General features: G+C 37.6%; 1 protein-coding gene across 1 annotated transcript in view; it reads right to left on the bottom strand.

Moving 5' to 3' along the window:
• The window catches only part of LOC131153286 (protein HEAT-STRESS-ASSOCIATED 32), a 38,815-nt gene extending 18,339 nt beyond the window's left edge, over positions 1–20,476 (bottom strand). Inside the window, exons 1-3 of the mRNA XM_058105492.1 lie at positions 20,137–20,476; positions 7,943–8,134; positions 7,645–7,855 (exon numbers count right to left, since the gene is read on the bottom strand). Coding sequence (XP_057961475.1) covers positions 7,645–7,855; positions 7,943–8,134; positions 20,137–20,259 — 526 coding nt within the window. The 5' untranslated portion in view covers positions 20,260–20,476. The remainder of the gene's footprint in view (positions 1–7,644; positions 7,856–7,942; positions 8,135–20,136) is intronic.
• Between the last annotated feature and the right edge of the window lie 6,105 nt (positions 20,477–26,581).

Raw genomic sequence — 26,581 nt, 5'->3', positions numbered from 1 at the left:
TACCACTTCCAAGCCCAACCTTTCTAAGTCCATACAAATTTGGTGCTGAACTCTAATCGCTGAAACAGACGCATCAACAGACTTCCGACTCAGAGCATCAGCTACCACATTAGCCTTTCCTGGGTGATAGCTAATAACACAGTCGTAGTCTTTAATCAACTCTAGCCACCTGCGTTGTCTCATGTTCAGCTCCTTCTGGGTGAAAAAGTATTTAAGACTTTTATGGTCAGTAAAAATCTCGCACTTTTCACCATACAAGTAATGCCTCCAAATTTTTAATGCAAATACTACCGCTGCTAATTCCATATCATGTGTCGGGTAGTTCTTCTCGTACTCTTTAAGTTGCCGAGAAGCGTAAGCAATTACTCTGCTCTGCTGCATTAGAACACAACCAAGACCCTTCTTAGAGGCGTCACTATAAATAACGAATCCACCATCCCCTGAAGGAATGGTCAGGATTGGAGCAGTAACCAGTCGCCGTTTCAGCTCCTGGAAACTCAACTCACATTCCTCAGTCCAAACGTACCTCACGTTCTTCCTCGTGAGTCGCGTCAAAGGACCTGCTAAACTGGAGAACCCTTCTACAAAACGACGGTAGTAACCTGCAAGACCTAAAAAGCTTCTTACTTCCTGAACATTCTTCGGTCTCGCCCAGTTCACTACTGCTTCAATCTTACTCGGGTCCACGGATACACCTTCCTTGGACACGACGTGACCAAGAAACGCAATCTGCTCTAGCCAGAACTCACACTTCTTCAATTTAGCATACAATTTCTTATTCCTAAGCATTTGCAAGACAAGCCTCAAATGCCCCTCATGCTCTGCAGCGCTCCTAGAATACACTAGGATGTCTTCGATAAATACCACGACGAACCGGTCTAAATATTCGTGAAAGACCCTGTTCATCAAATCCATAAACGCTGCAGGTGCATTAATCAAACCAAAAGGCATAACCATAAATTCATAATGGCCATACCGAGTTCGAAATGCCGTCTTAGGAATGTCTTCCACTTTCACCTTCAGCTGGTGATACCCAGATCGTAGATCAATCTTAGAGTAGATCTGCGTGCCTTGAAGCTGGTCAAACAGATCATCGATTCGAGGTAGCGGATATTTATTCTTTACCGTCACCTTGTTCAGTTCTCTGTAGTCGATGCACATCCTCATCGACCCATCCTTCTTCTTAACAAACAAAACGGGCGCTCCCCAAGGAGAAATACTACGACGAATGTACCCCTTGTCTAGGAGCTCCTGAAGTTGTTCCTTCAGTTCTTTCAATTCAGCTGGAGCCATACGGTACGGAGCTTTCGATATCGGCGCCGTACCTGGAACTAGCTCTATCGCGAATTCCACTTCCTTGTCCGGAGGTAACCCTGGCAAGTCCTCTGGAAACACGTCAGGGAACTCGCACACTACAACAATTGTTTCCAACTTATTTTCTTCAACCGGCGTATCTTTCACAAACGCTAGATACCCTTGGCAGCCATCTAGGAGTAGCCTCCTAGCTTGCAAAGATGAAAGGATTCGTGGTGTAGAACGCACACACGACCCTTGGAATTTGAATTCCTGCTCCCCTGGTGGTTTAAACAACACCTCTCGCCTGCGGCAATCAATACTAGCATAACTGGCCGACAACCAGTCCATCCCAAGGATGATATCAAAACCATGCATGTCATAGACCACTAGGTTAACTGGTAGTATTCTTCCCTGAATTTCCACAGGGAAGTTATGGACTAACTTACTACACCCGACTGCAGACCCAGACGGCGTAGTCACTACCAATTCATAATCCAACAGTTGCACCTCCAAACCACATAATTTAACAAAATTACGGGAAATAAAAGAATGCGTAGCTCCAGAATCAAAAAGTACTATAGCTTAATGAAAAAACACATAAATAGTACCTGTGACCACGTCACCAGCGTTCTCAGCGTCACCAGGAGTCAGAGAATATACCCTAACCTGGGCAGTACCCCCCTGCTGACCGCCACGCTGTGTCGGAGCATTCCCTCTGTATTGCTTCTGTGTGACTCCATCATTCCTCTGCCTCGGACAGTCTCTCATCTGATGTCCTTGTCTACCACACCGCATACAGGCTCCCGTAGACAACCAACACTGCCCCTGGTGTTTCTTACCACATAAAGAGCAATGTGGAACACTTGCGGCATTCTGGGACGTGCCGCCACTATTTTTCTTCCATTTACTCTGTCCTGCCCCAGATGAATAATTAGGAGGCGCTGGCTTCTTCTTGGTAACCTGAACCTCTGCATCCTCCGGTAAACACTCCTCTGCTACCGTGGCTTTATCAACCAACGTAGCAAAATCCTGCAACTGCAGAATCGCCGTCTGCTTACGGATCTTGCTCCTCAGACCCCTCTGAAACTTCCAAGCCTTCTTTGCTTCATCAGGAATCACGAATGGAGCAAATCGAGACAGCTCCTGGAACTTGGCAGCGTATTGCTGCACTGTCAGTGAACCCTGCGTCAAATTCATAAATTCCTCCATTTTCGCATTTCTCATTGTGGCCGGAAAATAACGTTCAAAGAAGAGCTCTTTGAATCGGGCCCATGTCAACACTATCGGTATCGGTCGGTGCTCCTCCATCTGCTTTACCGACCCCCACCATCTCTCAGCCTCCCCTGCCAACTTGAACGTGGCGAAGGTGACTTTCTGCTTTTCAGTGCAGTTTAACACACCTAAGATCTTCTCGATCTCCTGGATCCAATTCTCAGCACGAACTGGATCTGTACCGCCCACAAAAGCAGAGGGCTTCAATCTGGTGAACTGTTCAATAGAGCAACCCAACTCAGTCATAGGACGATCCTGCCCTCTATTCGTACGCACTACCTCAGCCATAAGCTGCTGTGCGAATTCACGTAACACACTAGTAGAGTCGTTACCAGCCTCGGGGCCGGCACTATCACTACTACTGCCACCTATATTGGCAGTGATATCCCTGGATTCCATCTTGAAAACATTTACGAGAATTCATTAGAAGGTAATAGCCTAAGCATCAACTAACACTATCATACTATAGACTCAGTTCCTTAAATCCACATCCTGAATATCGATGTACTCCATTAATTTAACATCATCATTCTAACTCAAGTTCTGCTCTTCCACTTGGAAACAACACCATCAATAGATTGCCATGATTTTCTGAACCCTTCGAATGATCCAGAAAAACACAGAAGTCTGCCAATTGTTTTCATCTCCAGGTATACAAAACAAAACTCAAGGTCATATCCATGTCCTATACCCTGGTATATTCTAGACTGTAACAACTAGCAACTTCTTAGTTTAGCACATATCCCTAACCAGGCAGCATGAATCAAATCATACTTCCGACTGGCTACGGGCTCTGATACCAACTGTAACGACCCGACCCTTTACACGGACTCAGGTGTCACTCACATACATCAAATACCTATACCTGTTCAAGATATGGAAACAACCCGCCCTAAACAGGGACATACAGGTGTAAAACATACATAATCATGATGTAAATGTCGCGGAAAAACATAAACATCCATTGGGATTACTACTAGCCTTATACCAGAGTTCACTAATACATCCATAATTTACATACATTCGGACTTAGAGTAATCGTCATATTACAACCCTCCAAAAAGGACTTTCATCAAGTTTAGTACAAAAATTTAGATGCTTACGTAAGCTAACCAAAATAACCTCCCTAGTCCTTTTATCTACTAGGACCGACGCATGGATGGACCTGAAAACAAAGGTTGTAAGATAGGGTGAGACACCTCTCAGTAAGGAAGAAGGAGTTACAACAGTGTGTGACTGCATACATGCATATTTTCATTCAACATCTGGAATATAAATCAAATATTTTCAATACAGTAATGCATCAGGTATATCATTATTCATATTACAAAATTCCCACATCTGTCTTTCGACCATTTAATGATTTATCAGATGACCAACAGCAAAATATCCCTATAACCAGTTTTACCCCGTGGCTCGGGTTGTGCATTGATACTCGTCCAATGCCCTGTTCGTGCAGGCATTGTCGAGTACCTACATACGATCCGACTGCCTCCATTGGCCCAATATCAGCCAATGGTTTCACCCTGCTAGCCGACCATCTTGGTACCCACATCGTTTAGTACGTGTGGTTGCACGTGTACATCTAGCTACGATATCGTGCCGTATCATATAACAGTGGTTTCATTTCACTCTGTAAAGAAAGTATTTTTCAACCTTCCCGGGACTCTCAAGCTGTGGTTCCGTGTATCATAAATTCAATTTATACAAATATGATTTTATCTCCCATAATCTATATCAATAGTATAGAAATAATTCCAGCGGGTTCAAACCGGCGTCTTTCCACCTGGTTTACCCCTCTTTGTTTACTGATGCGGCTCGGTGTATCACCAGCCTCTGTTTATCACATTGTCAGTATAACAAATTGAAATTTCATTCCTATATTCTATATCAGTAGTATAGAAAATACATTCATTTCCATTTCAACATATATCACACAAGTTTAATACAAAAACCCGCTAAATGATAGAAATTCAATATACATAGTTTAACTGAATAAATAAAGGATTCGAGCCTCTCCTACTATAGTATAAACACAAATAAACAATATTTGTAAAATTTGGAGATCACACGTCGAAATCCTCGTTTTTACCAAAAACCGTAAAATCGTCAAACCGGCATTTCTACTCGGTAGAATTTCACAAATAAGCAGTTAAATCATACATAATAACATAAACTAGCGTTTTAGCGGTTTAGTTTTCCAAAATAACTGTTGTAATCAAATTCCCCTTACCTTATATTCGAAATGAAACTTCGTACGAAAACGGTCCAAAACAACAACTCGAGATCCTGAAAACCTAAAACCACAGAACATAACCTTACTATGTTTTCTACTGCTATCCAAATATCCAATCAAAATTAGGATCAGATTCCTACCTCGATTCTTGGGAAAACCCGAAACTCTCCGAAACGACGATCCGATCCACTAAAAGTGTAGAGTTTCCTCTTCTGATCCACGCAGTACCCTCCGTTTTTGGAAACGGATGATGAACGGCGAAGGATCTTAGAGAGAGAGAGAGAGAAAATGAGTGTGAGAGAGAGAGAGAGAGAGAGAGAGAATGAGAGAATGAGAGAGGATAAGAGAATTTATAGAATAAGTCCTTACTTAGCCCTTAAGTAATCTAAATAAATATCTCCTCCAAGATATTTATATATAAATATCTAAAAATATCTCTTTTCAAAATATCTTCTCCAAAATATATATATATATATATTTTTTAGGGTCGGGTTACTACAGCTCCAGGTCTGCCTCTTATATGATAATAAGAATCAAAAGATTTAAAGATAAAAATACCCCAACTCACAAAACTAATTACTTAAGCAACATATTTTCTTCTAACAGGTAGAATTTGACTTTTGGTTTTGATACCATATTGTGTCTGACTAAATTCTCTTTTTAAATCTTTTTGTAAGGGAGAAAAGGTAGAAAATTACAGAAAGTGAAGCTGAGGAGCAGCTAGGAGATTTTTCTGGTTTATTTTTTTGTTGATTTCGGAAATTTTGACCAGATCTCCTTAACAATTAAATTTTATTTCAGTAATTTAAATACTATTGAGGGAATTGTTGGAATTTATTTATGAAAAATAATTTTATTCAGGAAAAAAGATGTAAAGGAACAAAATTAACTGGCATTTTAGAAAAATATAGAACAAGAAGGAAAAAGTAATTTAATCAAAAAGGTTCAATTTCAGAATTCGCCTTTTTGGAATTTTTGGTAGGCAAAATGAAAACATGATCAATAAAAGATCAAATTTTTTCTGGTATTTTGGGAAATTTTGAGCTTTTAGGAAGAAAAAATGAATTTAATAAACCAGGTACCAAAGAAATTCAATTTTTTAAATTCTTTAAGTGAAATTCAAGCTTGATATTTTAGACATGTTTTAATGTAAAAGAGGTTCATAATGACTGTTTTGAAGGAAAGCAGCCAAAGGAAAGAAAAAGGCATTTTTGGAAAAAAGAAAAAAAAAATAGTTTTTTTTTTTATTTTGGGAAAAAAGGGAGGGTTGAAAACCTTGAAGAAATGGACATGATACAGGTTTCAATTTGGACTTGGAAACAGAAGTGAGGTGAAAAAGTGTGACTCAACCCAAGGGTGAGGATTGACCAAACAAGAACATCTGGAAGAAGTTGGAAAAGGAAACAAAATGAGACTAACCCTTCATTTGGTTGGCAGAGTTCATCCCGAAATGGAATGAGCATTCCTCCTAGCATATTCATTCAATTGTTTAGTTTGACATAAAGGGGCAGAATGGTCAGTCCGGCCGGAATGCCCGTTCCTTTAAACACAGGAATAACAATTCTGGTCTTGTGAGACAGGAACACCAATTCCATCTCTGCATGGAATCAAGCTAAAGTCCCATAATTACAAAATAACTCTCTTTATGCTGCCAGACGCACATGCCCAATAGTTGCAGTCATCTTCTCCATCTTTTGTTGTTTGTTTCTACTTTTTTTTCCTGCTGTGAAAGATTTTAATTGGTGCATGGTGATAGAAAATTGTAATGTGTCCGTGAGCTAATGTGATGATTAGATATATTGGCTCTACCCAAGCATTAATTTTAATATTTACTTTGTTTTGTAGCTACTTTATTATTTAATTATATATTTACAATTTGAAATTATTTATTATTTAAGAATTACAATTAGATTTAATATTTGAATATTTCGTGACAATATTAAAAAATAGGGCTAAATTAAGATTATATAATTAAAAAATTGCAAAAATAAATAATCAGGTATTAGAGGTATACTCAAAAAAATAACTTAGTTTTCATTCCACTCCAACTGTAATTTAAGGGTTCAAGACATTTGTAAGGGACTGGAAGTATGATTCTGAGAGTCATTCTGTTTTGAGTAAGCAAATGCAGTAAATAATTACATTCCAATGGTAATCCCTTTCTTTACTTGATTTAATTCCTACCTTGATTCCTACTTCAATTCTATTTTGCAAACCAAACACTGGTGGAGGGAGGTGTCAGTTTTCTCCACGAGACTGAGTGTCATTCTATTCTTCAAACCAAACAGGGTAAGTTTTCTCCACAATCTCGAGTGTTTTCACAAATTGCACCCAGAAAAAAAAAATGATGTCACCAATTGGGGCAAAAGATTGCATTTCCAAAAAAGTGTTGCCATTTCAAATAGGGTTAAAACTTAAGAGTAGCCTCTGGCCTATGTTAATATCATATAGGATCATGCCTTAACATTCCCATAAAAACTTTAAAACAGGTAGCAAACACTAAAAACTAGTCATGGCAGCAGTCAACATCATCACTCTAAAAAAGTTAGTCAAAAGAGTTTTCAAAATTAGTTCTATTAACAATTGTACATTTTCAAGGAGATTCTAGCCACCTAAATTCCATTTAATTGCATTCTGTGACTGCATATCAAAAAACTGTTTATTCAGTTTATCTGAGAGCTAAGGACATGCCTGCAAGTCTCATCTATGCAAAATGTTTTCAAATTCATCTCTAAAAACCCCATTTATTCAGTGCTTTGCAGAAAGGAATCAAACTTATATATTGGAAAAAATCAACATTTTGAACAACAACATCCAAACAAAATAAAATGATTGCATACCAGATGTTCGAGGTGCTGGAGCCACATAAGCACCAAATGCTCTATCACGGCCAGAGGGAATATCAGACTTGTTAAACTTCACTGCAAATTGAGGCTTGGCTTTCAGACCACCACTCTTAATTAAGCGCACCAACCTCAATACAGTTTCTTCGGGAATTTCAAGTGATCCCACATTCAACTCAATTGTGTCAAACCCCAAGGACTTGCATTCCTAGAAGATACCAAAGAAGAAATGACAAAATCATAACTCCACAAAACGAGTGGGAAGAAAAAATAAAGAAATGATTTTCATATGCACCTCTACATATTCTTTAAAAGCAGATGGACCTTTGCGGAGCAAATGCTCGGCCCAGTCTCCTGTACTAACATATATATTGTGTCTATGGGCCATGTCAGTCACTTCCTTGATAAATGTCTTTGGCATCAAACTGTGGGAGCCTCCAGAGAACTTCAACCCATCAACAAATTGCCCCATTGACTCAAAAATATCCTGAAAAAATATACTAATCAAGATATATGCAAGCAATCAACAAAACCTACCACAACTATATGGCATCTGTCACACAATCCAGGCACCTGCAACTCATATCTCTAATCAGTAAACTACAGTAAACGCTCCCAAATATTGTGCAACACTGCTGGTCTTGGTCCAGAAAAGGAGAGCTGCAGTATTCAACGAGCCTAAATACCAGCTAATCTTCATGAAATTATATCTAATAATGAAAATAATAAAGAGGATGCCTTATACTCCATCTATTTTACAGTTTTAGCTTTTAATCAATTTTTATCCTAGAAGGAAACGAAAATAAAAAAGACAGGTAGCGCAATATTAATCAACATAATACATATTAGGCTGACAAACACACTTGGTGAACAGTGTATATTTGTACTACTCAAGATCCATATAGCTCAAGTCAAAAATGAATAAAACATAGAAATAAAAAGATATTATGTTAGGCAATTGGTCCCTAAAGAATCTTCACATTGCACCCTTAGCAGTTAAAATTTTTCTACCCCTTCCATATTGCAACTGTAACCCAACTTATTAGAAAATAAATTAATTTAAACACCAAAAAAAAAAAAAAAACTTAAATATCAAACACTTGTACAGAGCACAACCATCATCTCTTTTCTCGCCATATCAATCCACTGTTAAAATGACCTCCTCCAAGTCCCTGTAGTGCCTTCAACTCAAACTGATTTACAACTCAATACTTGTATAGGTTTTCATTGCATAATCACACATCACACCATCTTAGACAATTTCCCTGATCTTATATCCAAAGGCACCACGGCTAGTTTGTTGAAACACATTCATTTGCTATTCTAGCAACACTAGAAAAGGTAGAACTAAATAAATACAATTACCCTATGCCTACCCACCCACCCACCTATCCAAAGGAATGGAGAAAGAATAAGTTTTCATTCATTCTAGAAATGTGTTTTCCATGGTTTTGACAAGTTTGGGCAACCAAAACAGTTTTTGGTAAGGCACTTCACTCCGAGCACAGAAGCACTTAACAAAGAATCTGATTTCCTTTCCCGCTGCTAAAATCTTCCTCTTCCTCGCATTCTTTATCCATGGTTTTGACCTAGTTCGTCCAGAGCCAGTCACTAGGCCAGTACGGTTACCTCTCGCAAACCAGATTTGGAGCAACCCACAGTAGTCCCAAATGCACTGGCATGAAGTGAACTGGACCAAACCAATCGGAACCGGGGCCTCAACTGATTTGCCTGGCCAACTGTACACCAAAAAACAAGCAGATGGAAGTGCAAGCAGTAGATCTTGAACCTGAGTCTCAGGTTTGGAAAAAGGAACAATGCTGCCGCTATATTCTCCTTGCCTCCCTTTCCAGTATTTGTTTGACTCATGATAATAATTTTTACAAATAAAAATTTTATTTACATGGTTACAAGCAATTTTTTTTTTTTTTTGGGTCATAAATAAATGATTATGATCAATATTTTCAAATGTTATTGTGTATTTGGGAGCTTGAATTTCAAACATTAGATTTAAATATATGCAGATTTAGACAAAATGTAGTATAAATTATATTACATTCCATTAAATTAAATTATATTACATCCCATACTATTCTAAATCTAAATTTTGATTTAAACTTATGTACATTAGGACAAAATCTAAATCAACAAAATCTAAAACTTGATTTATAAAGACAAAATCTAAAACTTAATTTTTTTATTTTTTTCTTTTTTTTCCATTAGGACAAAATCTAATTCAACAAAATCTAAAACTTGATTTATAAGGACAAAATCTAAAACTTAATTTTTTTATTTTTATTTTTTTTTAACAAAACCCCAATTTTATTGATAGCCCTCACTTATGGTTACAAGCAATTTTTTTTTTTTGTCACAAATAAATGATTATGACCAATATATTTCAGAATGTAATCGTATATTTGGGCTCATGAATTTCAAAAATTAGATTTAAAATTATGCACATTTAGACAAAATGTAGTATAAATTATATTACATTCCATTAAATTATATTACATTCCATGCTATTCTAAATCTAAAACTTGATTTAAACTTATGTACATTAGGACAAAATCTAAAACTTGACTACTTCTAATCTTAACTTGATTTAAACTTACGTATATTAGGACAAAATCTAAAACTAGATTTTGATTACATAAATACATACAAATACATATCTGTTGTGAAATTGTGTCCTATGATTATGCGCACACACAACAATATGAAAAGATAATCAAAAGAGAAAAAGCAGAACACAACGAATTTATGTGGTTCAACTATGTGCCTACACCCCAAAAACTATCATACAATTTCAACCTTTGGCTACAATATGTATATCCACATGTGAAAATCCCAAAAATCCTCATATTGCAATACAATTACACTATGCCTAGTTGAAACATACTGTGCCATGGACGGCTCAAGGCCCTAGGCGCTTCCTCGCCCCCCACGCCAAACCTCCCACTTGTAATAGACTTCAAGTGGATAAGCCCTCTGAATAGGAGTCATGATTCAATAATATTTATATATAATATCATGTTGGCAAGTTTGACCTGCCGATCTAACCAAATTAGTGGCCTAATCAGGTCAGTCACCAATCCAAATTTAAAACCATGCTTTTCTTGTACATCAAAATTGGATCTAATCCAAAATATGGATAAGATTCCATTTATCATAATTTCATAAAATTTTGCTCCTAAAAAAATCATAATTTCAAAAAATTTATTCTTGTTCACTTAACATATTTTTAAAATATTACTCAAATGTTTATATATTTATTTTTTTCCACTAAACAGCGCACATATTTTCATTAAATAATATTGCTACGTCCCACTGCCAGAATTCTCTAGCCTCTTATTGACAGCCACTTTGTGGCATCCACGGTCACACAACTTATAGTACTTATAGATTTCAAAGTCTTGTTCTTGTTTAGCCTTAAATTCTTAATTTTTGTGGAGGACACACGTGTTGGTGTGTTCCATTCCCTAAACAGCTATATCTTCCAACTCTTTTCAGTTTCTCATCTTCTACCAAATAATGTGGCATTCTATGTTGGAGATATAGGTGTGCTTCAAATTGTATACAAGCTCTAGTCCAACATTGGTTGTCAAAGGGAGTTTTCTCCTATGCGAGTTTTGACTCTTATTTTGAGATGCAACTTATTTTCCTTAAAATTTATTTCTTGAGCTAATATGAAAGAACTTCTATACTAAACAGCAGCGTTTACTCTCTGATTTTAAAGAAATGAATTTGTAGTTATGAAGCCATTGCTTCGATTTTTCCAGCAATAACTCTTCAGTTTTGATAGTCTTAAAGTTCCAGCCTTAGCTATGTTTTCAAACTTAAAATTTGAGAATTGTCTCTTGGTTTTTACAACATTGGCTAATTAATTTTTTTTCTCCAATTGCAGAAATGGCTGGCAGTTTCTGATTTTATTTTAAAACAATAGCTAGATGTTACTAATTTCAATTTGCAGCAATAGCTGGTTTTTTGAATAAATTATTTACAATGTTTAATTTTCAGGTTTTTAGTATTTAACGCAATGATTTCAATCCACCCCCAACCCTCCTACAATGCCTATAAAAAGGTGTAGTTCACAACTTCTGAGATACACTTGACCTTCCAACACTTCTCCTAATACTGTTATCCTCTTCCCTCTCTTTTTCTTTTATCTAGATAAAATATAGCTTATGCCTAGACTGGGTTTAATTCGTGAGCTTCTGGTTTAGTGTGCAGCTCACCAGTAGGATGGGCTGTCAAATCCTGGAGGCCAGACGTCAAGTACCTACTCCACAATTGAAAGTGGCAAATTCAGTTTTAGGACAAGAGAATTTATGTGCTTCAGCCTGCAATCTCCTTACTGTAATTTATTCTTTGCAAAATTTCATATTTCTACATATTTTCTTTTTCTGTTACGGACCTAAGGTTTCACTGTGCTTAAATACAATAATTATTTCCAACATTCTAAGTATCCTTGAATGTATAGCTAAACTAAATAGTTTAATTAAAATATCTAACAAATCCTTTCACAATACACAGGCACATAAATTCCAGCAATTTTGTTTTTGGACCACAAGCTGTCACATTACTCCAACTCCTTGTTGACAACAAACAAGAACAGCAACCAAGCCTTAAGTCCTAAGGTGTAATCGACTATACAAGTCCTTCTCTACCATTCCGAACAACCTGGGACCATATAGCCACAAAGTTGAAGTGTCACCAAATTCTTATTTTTTGCCTCAGGAGTCAGAACAGGTCCAACTAATTCAAGTTATACCCTTCTTCCTAAAACATCTAATTTCAACTAAATCACCCATTCTCACAGGACCTGATGTAGGACGGTTCTAAGTAGCCCTAGTCCTACGGTTGACCCTCTTTGTAGCACACACTCAATATCATAATCTATGGGAAGAATTGAATTAACCAAGCATGAACATCACAAACATATTCTAATGATCACCAGTTGTTGAGATTTTGAAAACGTATATATGATTTCGCTAAAAGCCCTTAGTTGATCATTTCATTCAAGTAATCAAGTTCACTTAAAAGATGTTATATTAAAAGTCTTAGATCACAAGTCCTAGCATACAAATCAAATATCCCTAAGCACGATACTAGCAAGCATGTTTATGTAAAAATCTAGGAAGATTCAAAGAGAATGAACAAGGTTTTTCAATCAAGTATTCGGGTAGAGTTCAAGGCTTACAAGGTACCTTTAGGGGCTGTTTTAGATGGTCACAAACAAGGAATTGAAAAGAGCTTACCAAAAGATTCGGAATAACAAACACCAAGACACACGAGTACTCGATCGCACCACGAAACAAGCTTGTTGATCCTTCAGAATCTTGAGACAAGAATGAAGCCTAAGGAAAGCTGTGGCTGGGAGCTATGAAAGAGGAGTGGGCGTGAAGGATTGATGATGACGTTTGAGTCATGGTCTCTCACCACCCAATCTCCAAGGAGACGAAACGTAGCCTCACACTATTCACTCACAAGGACAGGAGCAAACTTCACAAGCTTAAGCAAAGGCTTCTTTAATTGATAATTCAAAGTCCCCTTTTACAATACAAGTGATGGCATATTTATAGTCTTACATGAGCATGCGCATGACTTACACATGGCTTCTTAAGATATTAAAGAAAATACAAAAGTAAAATAAAACATTTAAAACATAGGTAATGAGGTTCCTAGGAAATAGTTTGTCATAGGAAATAGGTGCCTAGGAACTAGAATAATTATAATAGTGGAGTCTAAGAACTTAAAATGAAATAAATGCTTCTTGAAAACCCAAGACTCTTTGACTTGCAAGTTGTCATCCTCTTTCCAAACTAGCTTCCAAGAGAAGCTTCAATTGCTACAAATAAAGTTCACATCCAATGGGGGACTTCGGGTGGTCGTCCACAAGTCACAATATTCGCAAAAGAGACTCGAGGTGCATGTTGATCCCAATTAGGAGCATTGTTTATCTGCTTTGCAAGTGCCCAAATCATCTAACTTACCCTTTCATTAGTTATCTTCTAGACTTCCACTCATCCATCTTATCATTCACATTTCTACAACATTAACTTTGTGGATATGTTGCTTCTTAGTTGTCAAACATTTCAAGCTTATGGTGCTTATGGTTATCCTATAACTTTCCTTCTAATTTTATACATGTCCAAAGCACTTCCCATTTCTATCCAACCTAATTTAACTTGATTTGTTACATCTTCAATTCCACCTAATTGCACAAAAGATCCAACAAACTAAAATCTACTATTACTAAGAATTTCTTGAAATATTTTCTCCACCATTCCTCCTAGAATTACCAAAAGTATATTCCATGTAACATTTCCTGTACTTGCCTTAAAACCTCTAATTGGCAATAAATGCTTACAAAATACAAAACTTCAAGAAGGCAATAATGAAGTATAAAAGATAGTCATATGCCTTCCATAAAAAGTATTTAATTTAAGGTGTACAAGCCTGCCTTTTAGTTTGAGGAATGAGAGCCTTGTTTCCCATTCATATGTCTCTTTTATTTCTTGTTTATAGCTCCTACATATTTTGCAAAACCTTAAGTGCTCCTATTCAAAGTTCCATTCCCAAGCTTTACAACATGACCACTTCACTAGAAAAACTTTTCAAATCTACTCAATTCCTTCAAAAGGTAACACTCTCCAATATGTTCTCTAATGAGCTATTTCAATATTGTTCCATAATGATCAAATATAGTTCAACCTAAACTTGCTTCATAGCCCAAAACCTAAATTGAACTTTCCACATCTTGTTAGCTTATCTTCAACTATTTTTCTTCCTTTATGGTCCACCATCTTATTTGTGGAGTGCCAAACCACTAGCCTCCTTTCTTTTTCAATCTCATAGCTCAAATCTCTCACCACTAACTCAGCAATTCAACTTTCCTATAATGATATTACAACAATTAAATGTCAACAGATTTTTCTTTGTATATAAGATCAGACATAAAGCCTTGAGTTGATCCACTTCTCAAGGGCATGACAAAGTTATCTACTTCCTTTAAATGCATTTTTGAAGTTTGTAACCCATCCTTAGTTTTTAAAGCTTATGCCCTTTGGTTTCATTAAAATTCTCCACAACTTTTATTGATTGTTTGAAATAAGGGTGAAGATAGAATGGAATTTCTGTATTTCTTGAATGAATTTTGTACAGACCAATTTACAATATTTATAATGCAATCGAAAGATCTAAATATGGAAACAATCTCCTAATAGAATCTCTCTCAATAATATACAATCCTATGCATATATACTTCCCTAAATTACTCCACGATACTCGAAGATACTCAGGATTTCTACACTCCCCCTCAAGTTGAATCATAGATATTGATCATATCCAACTTGCAAATGAAATCATCAAAACTCTGTCGGGCTAACCCTTTAGTAAAGATGTCTGCAATTTGTTCCTTGGTAGGTACATAAGTCATATAGATGGTTTCTTCTTCAACCTTCTCTTTGATAAAATGTCAGTCCACTTCTACATGTTTAGTCCTATCATGTTGAACTATATCGAGAAAAATGCTGATGGCTGCTTTGTTGTCACAATAAAGTTTGATAAGGAATTTCACCAGGATTTGTAATTCTTTCAAGAGTTTTCGTAACCACAATCCTTCACATATTCCTTGTACAACTGCCCTGAATTCAGCTTCAGCACTACTTCAAGCCACTATATTATGTTTTTTGCTGCTCCAAGTTACCAAATTTCCCCATACAAAGGTGCAATATCCGGTGGTAGACTTTCTATCTTCCGCTGATCCTGCCCAATCTGCATCTGTGAAAATTTCTACTTCCTTGCTTTCACATTTCTTGAAGAAGGGTCCTTTGCCCAGAGAGCCCTTGAGGTACCTAAGGATCTTGTACACAGCATCTAGGTGAGTCTTTTTCGGTGAATGCATGTGTTGGCTTACCACACTAACCACAAATGCAATGTCGAGTCTGGTATGTGATAGATAGATTAGTTTACCAACCAATCTCTGATACCACTCCTTTTCAACTAGTATTCCACAGTCTTCGACCCTCTTTTCTTGCTTCAATCGGGGTTTCACTAGGTTTGCATCCAAGCATGCCATTTTCGGTTAGGAGATCAAGGATATACTTTCACTGAGAAACACTGATACCCCTTTTTAATATAGCAACTTCCATTCCCAAGAAGTACCACAGTTGTCCCAGGTCTTTAACTTCAAACTCAACAGCTAGGACTTTCTTTAATCTTTCCATCTCCAGTTAGGATTATATCATCAACATACACAATCAGAATTGTTTTCTTACCACTTTCAGACAGTTGGAAGAACATAGTGTGATGATTGCCCTTGTCAATATCCTTGGTTCTTTATCACTTCGCAAATCTGTCGAACCATGCTCTGGGAGATTGCTCGAGTCCATACAAGGATTTCTTGAGTTTACATACTCTGTTTTCTTCACCTTTCGTACTGAAACCTGGTGGTATCGTCATGTAAACTTCTTCTTCTAACTCGTCATTTAGAAATGCATTCTTAATGTCGAATTGTTGTAGTGGTCAATCTAAGTTAGCTGCCAAGGACAAAAGGACCCGAACTGTATTCAATTTTGCCACTGATGCAAATGTCTCCGTGTAGTCAATGTCATAGGTCTATGTAAACCATTTTACAACGAGTCGGGCTTTATACCATTCAACTGTCCCATCAGCTCTATTTTTCACTATGAAAACCCATTTGTAGCCTACTGGCTTCTTTCCTCTCGGCAAATTCATAATATCCCAAGTTCCATTTTTTTCCAAGGCCCACACTTCCTCCATAACAGCTTCCCTCCATTCAGGAAGGGCTTCCTGAATATTCTTTGGAATTTTCATCCTATCAAGGTTAGAGGTAAAAGCACGATACCCTGTAGACAAAGTTTTATAAGACATGTATTTTGACCAGGGATATAGAGTACATGACCTAGTTTGTTTTCTGACTGCAATGGGTAAATTGATGTCATCAGGTGTAGACTTATCGGAAGGAAGCTCATGGTTATCTATTACCTAACTGGGACCGGGTGTGGACTCATGGTTGCTCAAAGTTATTACCGGTTCCAACTCTCTTGGTGCCTCAGGTATGAGATTCTCCCTATACTTTGTTTTTGCCTTTCTTGAGTAAACAAGTATTTCCTTATTATTTTGTTTTTCAACATCTCCCTCTAAGTTTAAGTGATCGTTTGCACATGACAGGTCGAGAAATAATGTAATGGGAGACTCAGTAGATGGCACAAATTCATCAGCAGAGAAATCAAAGAACCAATCTTCACTCCACTTCTCCCCCTGAAGAGAGGGCTTTTGGAATAAGAAATGGTTTCAAAGAACATGACATCAAGGCCAACAAACAATTTTTTTGTTATAAGATCATAACATTTGTAGTCTTTCTGAGTATGAGGGTAACAAATAAAATTGTACTTAATGGCACAAAGTTCCAATTTATCCCGATTGTGAGCATGAACATGAACAAATCCAATACATCCAAAGATTTTCAGAGAGAGATTGGAGTGGAGCTGAGAGTTGGGAAAACATTCCTGAAATTTCTGGAGAGGAGTGGCAAAAGAAAGAACCCGACTAGGCAGTCGATTAATGAGATGTGTAGCTGTCAAAATGGCATTGCCCCAAAAATATTTTTTCATATTTGTAGTGAACATCAATGCCCAAACTACTTCAAGAATATGCCTATTTTTACGTTCAGCAACCCCATTTTGTTCAGGGATATCCACACAAGAACTCTGATGAACAATTCCATTCTCTTGAAGATAATGTCCCAAGATATCATTGATATATTCCGTACCAATACGTAAAATTTGAATGTGAGTTTGGAATTATGTTTGAATCATGGAGTGAAAACTGACGAAAATAGAATGGACTTCAGTTTTATCTTTCAACAAGTAAGCCCAACAAATACGAGTATAATCATCAATAAAAGTAATAAACCATTTCATATGAGTGCGATTAAGAGAGCGTGAGGGCCCCCATAAATCACTGTGAATCAAAGTAAACGAGCTGGATGGTTTGTATGTGGACTTTGGAAAGGAATTACGTTGGTGTTTTGCAAGTTCACAAATCTCACATTGAAAATTAGAAAATATTTTATTTGAACAAATGGATGGAAATAAACGTCTTAAATATTGAAAATTTGGATGACCCATCCTAAAATGCCATAACAAAATCTCACTATCTCTAGAAATAGATGCAAAATCACAAATCAGTTTTACATTGTTCACTCATGTTTGTCTCCTCAAAGTAATAGAGTCTCTCACACGCCTTAACACTGCCAATCGTCTTCCTCGATGATAGTTCTTGGAAAACACGGTGAGAGGAAACGAATTTAGCACAGAAATTGGAATCTTTTGTCAACTGGCTAATGGATAACAAATTGCAAGACAGCTTAGGGACATGAAGGACAGATTATAGAATTATAGAATCAGATATTCGAATACTTCCTTTGCCCGCAACAGATAAGAGTGATCCATCTGCAATTATAACTTTCAAATTTCCACCACATGGTGAATAAGATGAGAACAGACGATAAGAACCAGTCATATGATTAGAAACACCAGAGTCAATTATCCATGGTGATTTGTAATGAGATATAGTATTTGAGACTATCAAAAAATTACCTCCGTGGGCTAAAGAAACAGTGGAAGACTGACCCGATACTTGAATTGTAGAGAACATTTTATAGAGTTGTTCCAACTGCTCTGGACTGAATGCGCCACTTGGGGTGATATTGTTATTTTTCTCACCTTGTGATTTCTCAGCTAAATTATCAATAGCAGCCTGATAGCCATGATTTTTTTTATCTTGTCTCGACTTCCAATCTATAGGCTTTCCATGTATTTCCCAACAAGTATCTTTTGAATGGCATGGCTGGCGGCGCAGTGCTCACCCCAGTGTTTCCCTTTACGCGTCTTTTGGCCTGAACCCGCAGGAGTTTTTGAGATTAGGGCAAATATCTCAAGCCCATTATTTCTCGAGATTAGGGCCAATATCTAAGGCCCAATATTTTCTGTTGGTGCCTTCAGCATCACGTTACAACGGTTTTCCTCACGCCTCACCTCTGTGAAGACTTCTCGAGTCAAAGGTAGGGGGCGTCGGTCAAGGATCCTTCCTCACACATTGTCCAGGTCACGGTTGAGTCCGGCCAAGAAATCAAAGGCTCGTTCATTCTCAAGTCTCCTCTTGTAGCGGGTACTGTCGCCAAGACATTCCCACTCCTCCTCAATGCTCAGGTTGAGCTCCCACCAAAGGTTTGTCATCTCCATGAAGTAATCGGTGACGTCTCTCTCACCTTAACTCATCTGCCACAATCAAGTCTTTATCTCGAAGATTTGGGAGTAACTTTCGACATCGGAGTAGATCTTGTGAACAGCATCCCAAACATCCTTCGTCGTTGGTAAGAACAGGTAAATCTTGCCGATTGAAGGCATCATCGAGTTTACGAGCCACGCAGTCACCATGGAATTCTCGGACTTCCATTTTTGCAAAGCTGCAATGTCGGTTGAGGCGGGCTTCTTCCTCTCGCCGGTAAGGTATCCTAACCTTCCTTTGCCTTCAATCACAAGTTTGATGGACTGAGCCCATTCACAAAAATTTTTTCCGTTCAATCTCTCCACCGAGAGTGGAAAGGCCGAGTTGTCTAGCCCATTCGAACCCACGATGGAGGTGGCTTCCAAGTCGCCGTCGAGAGTTTCAGAGGAGCTCAACCCTTGGTTGTTGACAGCACCGTTTGCCATTGCTAACTAAGGTTTAGAAACCCTAACTCTGATACCATGAAAACAAAATGGAAGTTTGTATTTCTTGAATGAATTTTGTATAGACCAATTTACAATATTTATAATACAATCGAAAGATCTAAATATGGAAACAATCTCGCAACAGAATCTCTCTCAACAATATACAATCCTCCACATATATACTTCCCTAAATTACTCCAAGATACTCGAAGATACTCGAGATTTCTACAAAGGGATCCAATCTTCTCTAGGTTTTGTACATCTGATGCAAAACCTCCTTTTACTCACTAATTCAAAATATCCTTTTTTTTTTAATTCCGATGATCTGAGATGCATTCATGCCAACGCATTAGCTTCTTGTTTGAAGACATTCACCCAAATAAAAGTCGAACTTACATTATCCAATTTTTTTTTCCATCACTTCGCAATTATCTTTGCGATTTTCACCCAGCTCGTGCTACCATAATATAACACAATTCCAACTATCTTCTTCCCACCCCCTTATTTCCTGAGCTTGTAAACCAGGATTCCCTAAACATTGCTCCTCTCAACATAATTTCTCGCGCAATGTGCAAAAATTTGAGCAAAAAAGCAAACACAAAGCAGCATTTGAGTACGTCGTGCGCATTAAAAAATAAAACTGATAAGTGATAATCATACGAGACGCATTAAGTAACAATTTATCAAATAAATACACTAAAAAGGATGAGATGCAGAAAATAAAACAGAAGAGAGTGGAGGCAGAAACCTGAAGGGCGTTTTGGCCAAGGAGACTGTAATGAGGACCTCTCATCTCCGTAACGCCGTGCGAGCGAGGCTTCTCGGGACGATCTTCGTCCTCGAAGAAGCTCTTCCATCTGTACGCTGCCATTTTTTATCCCGCAACCTTCTACCAGAAGAACTAGTGATTTGCAGAGCGCGAGGAAGACCGAGAGGGAGAGTGTGAGCTTTTTGATTGCTGATGAGCGCAAGTGTCCAGCTGCTTCCAGAAAACCCGAAACGCATCTGCGACGTGGGCTTCTTCCATGTGTCGTTTCCTCAGGGATCCAGACTAATCCGTTTCCTATTGTCTCCTGTCACTTGGACCCACCATCTGCTAAGCCCATCAAACATTCAAACATTTTTAGGATTAACAGAAGCATTAAATAATTTTTAAAAATATATAATATAGCCTAAAGAAAGTAGGAATGTAAAAATTTTTAGTAATTCATAATAACATGAAGATCAAAAAAAATGACTATTTTTAGGTTTTGTCATGCAAATTTTTAATAATTTTTTGTATGATTTACTTCTTTCTAAATTATTATATTCATATATAATTTTCAATGATTCGCAACTATGTAATTATAGGCGGCATCATTTGGAATCGAAACAAAGATTTAAAAGCCCATTTAATTGTAAAAAATAGTAAAATATTAATAAATTTTCATTTTTATAATATTTTTTATAAAATAATTGAATAATAAAAAATTTTGACACTATTTGTTTGTGGAAATAATTTTATTTTTCATTTGTAATTTTTTAAATAATTATAAAAACATCACCTTACTTTCTAGTTTTCAAATTTTCTAGAAACAAAAAAAAGGTTAAGAGCAAGCGAACTGTAAATAACTAAGAAATGAAACTCATGTAAATTTTCTCTTCTTTTTTATTAAAAAAATATTCATATCCCCAACAGTTAATTTATTTTCTCCCCTTTTAAATGCCAAAATTTCCTCTTCTTGAATTATAATTAACTAAATTCTAGATATTTTTATTTTAATTAATTATTTAATACTTATTATTTTTTCAATTAAGTCGCGGTGCAATAGTTCCTTGATCTCCCTAATAGAAGCCAAAGTTAAATGATTAACATGTAAACCCCACCTAATTTTGATTTGGTGAATTTGCCTGTCTTGGTGAAAATTCGTATTAATGAGTCTTACGAATTTGTTTTCCTATCTTATTATTTTGTTGCCTTTTATATATTAGTGTAGACCATTGGAAGACATGAGATATCATTAATTTTTAATATAAAAAATAATGTATTTTGATTGAAAAACGAACAACCTTCACGAATCGTTCATTGATCATGACTACTTGAAAAAAATCAAATAAGAATGACTTGAAAGACCCGGGGTGTACCTTGGGGAACCACCCTAATGCCTAAGTAAGGGACAAATAAAAGACTTTGAATTGCAATGGTAGAAAGAGTGACTATGCGTGAGATGCTTACCTCCTCCTAAGATCCTTTTTTATAGTAGTGGAAGCAAACCCTCTTTCAGTTTAGCATTAATGAATGTGTCATTATGCTTAGAGGGTTATAGGTAACTTAAGGAACGTTATGTACGACATCAATAGTAGCTCTCTCGTAATCGAACCATTAAGCTTAGGGGGGTTATAGGTAACTTAAGGGCGGTTACGTGAGACATTAAATGTTGGTCTTATAACTGTCCAACCCTATGAGCATTCCTATCTATTTTGGGTGTATTTGTTCCCCCCCCCCCCCCCCAAACACTCGAATATTTGAAATAAATTTCTTGTATTCAAGAGTTGTAATTCAAATCAGACCCTAAGTGATTTAACTCAACCGACTCGATCCAAGTCGATGTGCTTACTTTCAGGCCCACTTCGAGTCGACTTCTACATTACTCGGCTCAATCTAAGCCAGAAAGTATGCTCTAAAAAGCATATTATGACTAGTCTGGCCTTATCTGAGCAACGCTCATTAGATGGGGCATTACAGGTGAGTCGTGCTCACTCCTTTGTGCCCCATGAGTTGTGCTCATCAAGTTGGTAGGTCTTCAAGGGCACATGAATTGTACTCATCAGATGAGCCTTTATGGGTGAGTCGTGCTCACTCTTCTATGCCTCATGAGTCATGCTCATCAGATGGGCCATTATGGGTGAGTCATGCTCACTCCTTTATGCCTCATGAGTTGTGCTCTCGTCAGATGGGCTATTATGAGTGAGTCGTGCTCACTCCTTTATTGCCTCATAAGTAGTGCCCATCAAGTGGGCAAGTTTTTAGGGTCTCATGAGCGATTCTCATCAAATGGACCATTATAGGTGAGTTGTGCTCACTCCTTTGTGCCTCATAAGTTGTGCTCATCAAATAGGCCATTATGGGTGAGTCGTGCTCACTCCTTTGTTGTCTCACGAGTTATACTCATCATATGGGACATTATGGGTGAGGCATGTTCACTCTTTTGTTGCCTCATGTGCATTAATGCTCATCAAGTGGACAAGCCTTTAGAGCATCATGAACGGTGCTCATCAGATGGGCCATTATTGGCGAGTCGTGCTCACTCCCTTGTTGCCTCATGAGTTGTGCTCATCAAATGAGCAAGTCTTTAGGACCTCATGAGCAGTGCTCATCAGATCGGTTGTTTATTGATCTGGGCATGTTGATCCATGCCGTTGGGATTCTCGTCATTGGGATTTGCATCATTGGGGTTTGCATCACTTGGGTTCACTCACTGTGAGTCTATAAGTTGCTTCATCCCTTCCTTGGTTGCTTGACCCAGGTCCCTTAAACTCTTCCTTTTCAGGTCGATTTGAATCCTTCTTGTGGTCATGGTCAAGGATAGAAAACCTCCCAAGGGTTCCCACAGACGGCACCAACTGTTGTTTCGGTTTCATTGAAATCTCAGACATCTTCAGAAATATGCATTCGGTATCTCAAACCATCAACAGTTTCAGGAAATCTCAGAAAATCGTTGACGGTTTTGTTTCTAGATAGCGAGACAGAAATTCAAATTTTGAATTTGAACGTTAAGTTGGTTAGTTTTCAAGGGGAAACCTCCGAAGGAAAGTCTATATATTCTTGTCTGAGTGTATTGTGAGACAAGAGAAATCATATTTAGAAGTGTATTATGTACTCTCAAATTTCTTAGTGAAATTGTTGTGCCGATTGCTTCCATGGATGTAAGCATTGTCGAACCATGTAAACCTTGTGTTGATCCTTGTTTGCTTCTCATTTACTGGTTGTGTTTGATTTACTTGTTGTGTTTTATTCCACTGTGCATCCTATATTTGATCTATTTTACAACAAATTGGTATCAGAGCGATTGTTGTCATAGTGTCGAGATCATCTTCTGCGAGATTTGACATTGTCAAAATTGATGGGACCGAGAATTTTGGTTTGTGGCAAAGGAGAGTTAAGTATATACTTGTGCAACAAGGAATGGTGAAGGCTCTAAGTGGTGTTCAACCGGTTGGAATGGATGAGGCAACATGGAGAGAATTGGAAGCAAAGGTCATTTCTACAATACGCTTGTGTTTGGCTGATGAAGTTCTCTATCATGTGATGGAGGAGGATTCTCCAGCAGCTGTGTGGTGAAAGATAGAATGTCGGCATATGTCTAAGTCCTTGCGAACAATTTTTTTTCTTAAGCAAAGGTTGTATTGGCTTAAGATGGTTGAGGGTTCTAATTTGAACTAGCATATCAACATTTTCAATCAAATTGTGAGTGATTTGGCATGTGTTGATGTGAAGTTCGAGGAGGAAGACAAATCATTGGTGCTATTAAATTCCTTACCTACATCTCAAACTTATGAGAATTTGGTTACAACCCTTACATGGGGCAAGGATAGCCTAAATTAGGAAAAGGTGACAAGTGCATTGCTTAGTTTTCATCAAAGAAAAATGATTAGCGATGAAACTTCACATGGTGAAGGACTTGTTGTGAAAAGTAACCAAGAACATGAGAGACATAAGTCCCAAAGAAAATCTCGGTTGCAGTCTGGGAAGAAGAAGAAGGATGTGAAATGCTTTAAGTGCGATGAAATTGGGCACATAAGACTGAAATGTCTGGAGTGGAAGAAAAGGAATTCTGAAAATCAGCAAGGTGCATCAAAATCTGCAAATGTAGTAGAAGGAGATTCAGAATGCAATGATGGAGATATGTTGTGTATTTCATCGAGTTTGGAGTGCCTCACAGATGACTCTTGGAATCTAGATACCGAATGCTCTTATCATATGACAACAAATAGAAAATGGTTGAACACCTACAAGTCAGTCAATACTGGTTGTGTTTTGATGGGAAATAATATTTCATACAAAATACTTGGTATTGGAGATGTTAATCAAAATGTATGATGGTGTTGTAAGAACTATATATGATGTAAGGCATGTTGAGGGTCTAGGAAAGAATGTTATTTCGTTGGGTACTTTAGACTGTAATGAATTTTGTTACAAGTCTGAAAAAGGAGAAATAAAAATGTGTGAAGGCAGCTCAATAGTGATGAAAGGAGAAAAGATAGCGGGAAATATCTATGTACTACAGGGTGTTACAGTTGTAGGTGGAGCTGCTGCTATTGAATCTGAATCAAATACCTTGTGGCATATGCAGTTGAAGCATATGGGTGACTATATGTATTTAGATATTTGGGGACTAATGATGATAGCATCAAATGATAGAAATATGTTTTTCGTGGGTGTATCACGGAAGGTCTTGGTTTATCTCATATGGCACAAGCCTGATGTTGATGTGTTTACTAGGTTAAACTTGTGGTTAAGGTGGAGTACCAAACCAGGAGAGAAATCCTCAAGCCAGTCATTGGGACTGAGTACACTGGTTTTGTTCAAGGAGTTTTGTAAGCAAGGCAAATCATATACAGGGCTTGCAGGGTACTTCTTGGTGAAGCTAGTGAGTATGACGCGTTTCTCATGTGATCAATCACCACAAGTATCACTAGATGAGAAAGTTGCAAGTGAATTGTGGGTAGGTTTAGTGGCAGACTACTCGGTTATGAGTGGATGTCCACTGGTGCACTATTCTAATAATGGAGTATCTAGGCTTGGTGTTATGTCCAGACAGTACATATTTCTAGGTTATAAGAAAGGTGAGTGCAAACTAAGTGATCTTATGGCAAACAAAGGGGTGATCGAGGATATGACTTTTGTTGTTAAAATCATGGGACAACGTACTCAAGTAAGGTAAGAGAAACAAATGCCAGAAAACTACGACAGTAATAATCATGTTATTCAAGTGGAGTTAAGGACTCTGGGCAGAAATGCAGAAAGTTCTATCTCGGGTCAACAGTATCACGATATGAATGAGCATGTGATGCAGGTGGAGCAACAGACTCGGGCAAAAATGATATTGGTCATATTGCAGGGAGTTTCAGTTCGAGAGATCACCAGAATCACGGTGGGTCCATGGGCACTATCAGACCACCACTCAGGTATAAATTGGTGAGGCTTCCAATTGGGAAGAGGATGATAATGATGTATGAAGTGATGTATCTGTTTTGTGTGAATGACCTGTTATTGGCTAGAAATGCTTTAACTGGGGCTAATCAGTTGGGAACTCAGTTGAAAGGTTTTGACATGAATATATTGGGTACGGTCAAGATGGGTCTTGGTTTGCTGATTCGAATGGACAGAGCTACAAGGAGATTGGTGTTATCTTAAGGTGGCTTTGTAGACAAAACCGTAAGGAGACTTCATTTGCTGTCTCAAGGGGGTTTTGTAGAGAATCAATATGGAATGTCTACCGCTCAGTACTCAAGGAGGGGTTGTGATGTTCAAGATATGTCAAAGGTCCTCCACGATTGTGCAATGAAGTGTTTGGGTAGGCAACAGAGTGGACCGTCAGTTGTTAGTTTTGTTGAAGACTATGCAGGGGGCTTTGGTGATATAAGGCTTGCAGCAGCTTTTGTGTTTAATGTTGCAGAAAGGTCTTATTGGAAGCCTAAGGTGAAGTCTTTGGGTGTTGCATCTACAAATTTGTTGGGGTTTATGGTAGAAGTTGAAGCTACCATTGGTAAGTTCAAGCATTGTTACTTGGACTTGGTCCATGTCTCCAAGTGATAGAAGTGAGACAAACCCAACTTAACGTTTAAGGGTCAAAGTGGAGCGTCGGGCTATGTTTTTCGTGTTTCTCCTATGGGGCAAAAATTCACCAAGGTGGAGATTGTTATGATTGGTGGCTCATTTCTTGAAATGACTAACTTACATAAGGAGAAGAACTTAGTGTAGCATTTTGGGAGAAAATCATTGACGGTTTTCTATGGCTTTCTAAAACCATCGACGGTTTCACTGAAATGTCATACATCTTCATAAATATGCTCTTGGTATCTCAAACCGTCAACGGTTTTAGGAAATCTCAAAAAATTGTCGACGATTTTGTTTTAGGTAGCAAGACAGAAATTTAAAATTTGAATTTGAACATTAAGTTGGTTTTTTTTTTGGGGGGGGGGGGGGGGAA

The sequence above is a fragment of the Malania oleifera genome, chromosome 4 (genome assembly GCF_029873635.1).
Source record: "Malania oleifera isolate guangnan ecotype guangnan chromosome 4, ASM2987363v1, whole genome shotgun sequence".
Taxonomy (NCBI): domain Eukaryota; kingdom Viridiplantae; phylum Streptophyta; class Magnoliopsida; order Santalales; family Ximeniaceae; genus Malania; species Malania oleifera.
This window is presented reverse-complemented; position numbering and strand designations above follow the sequence as displayed.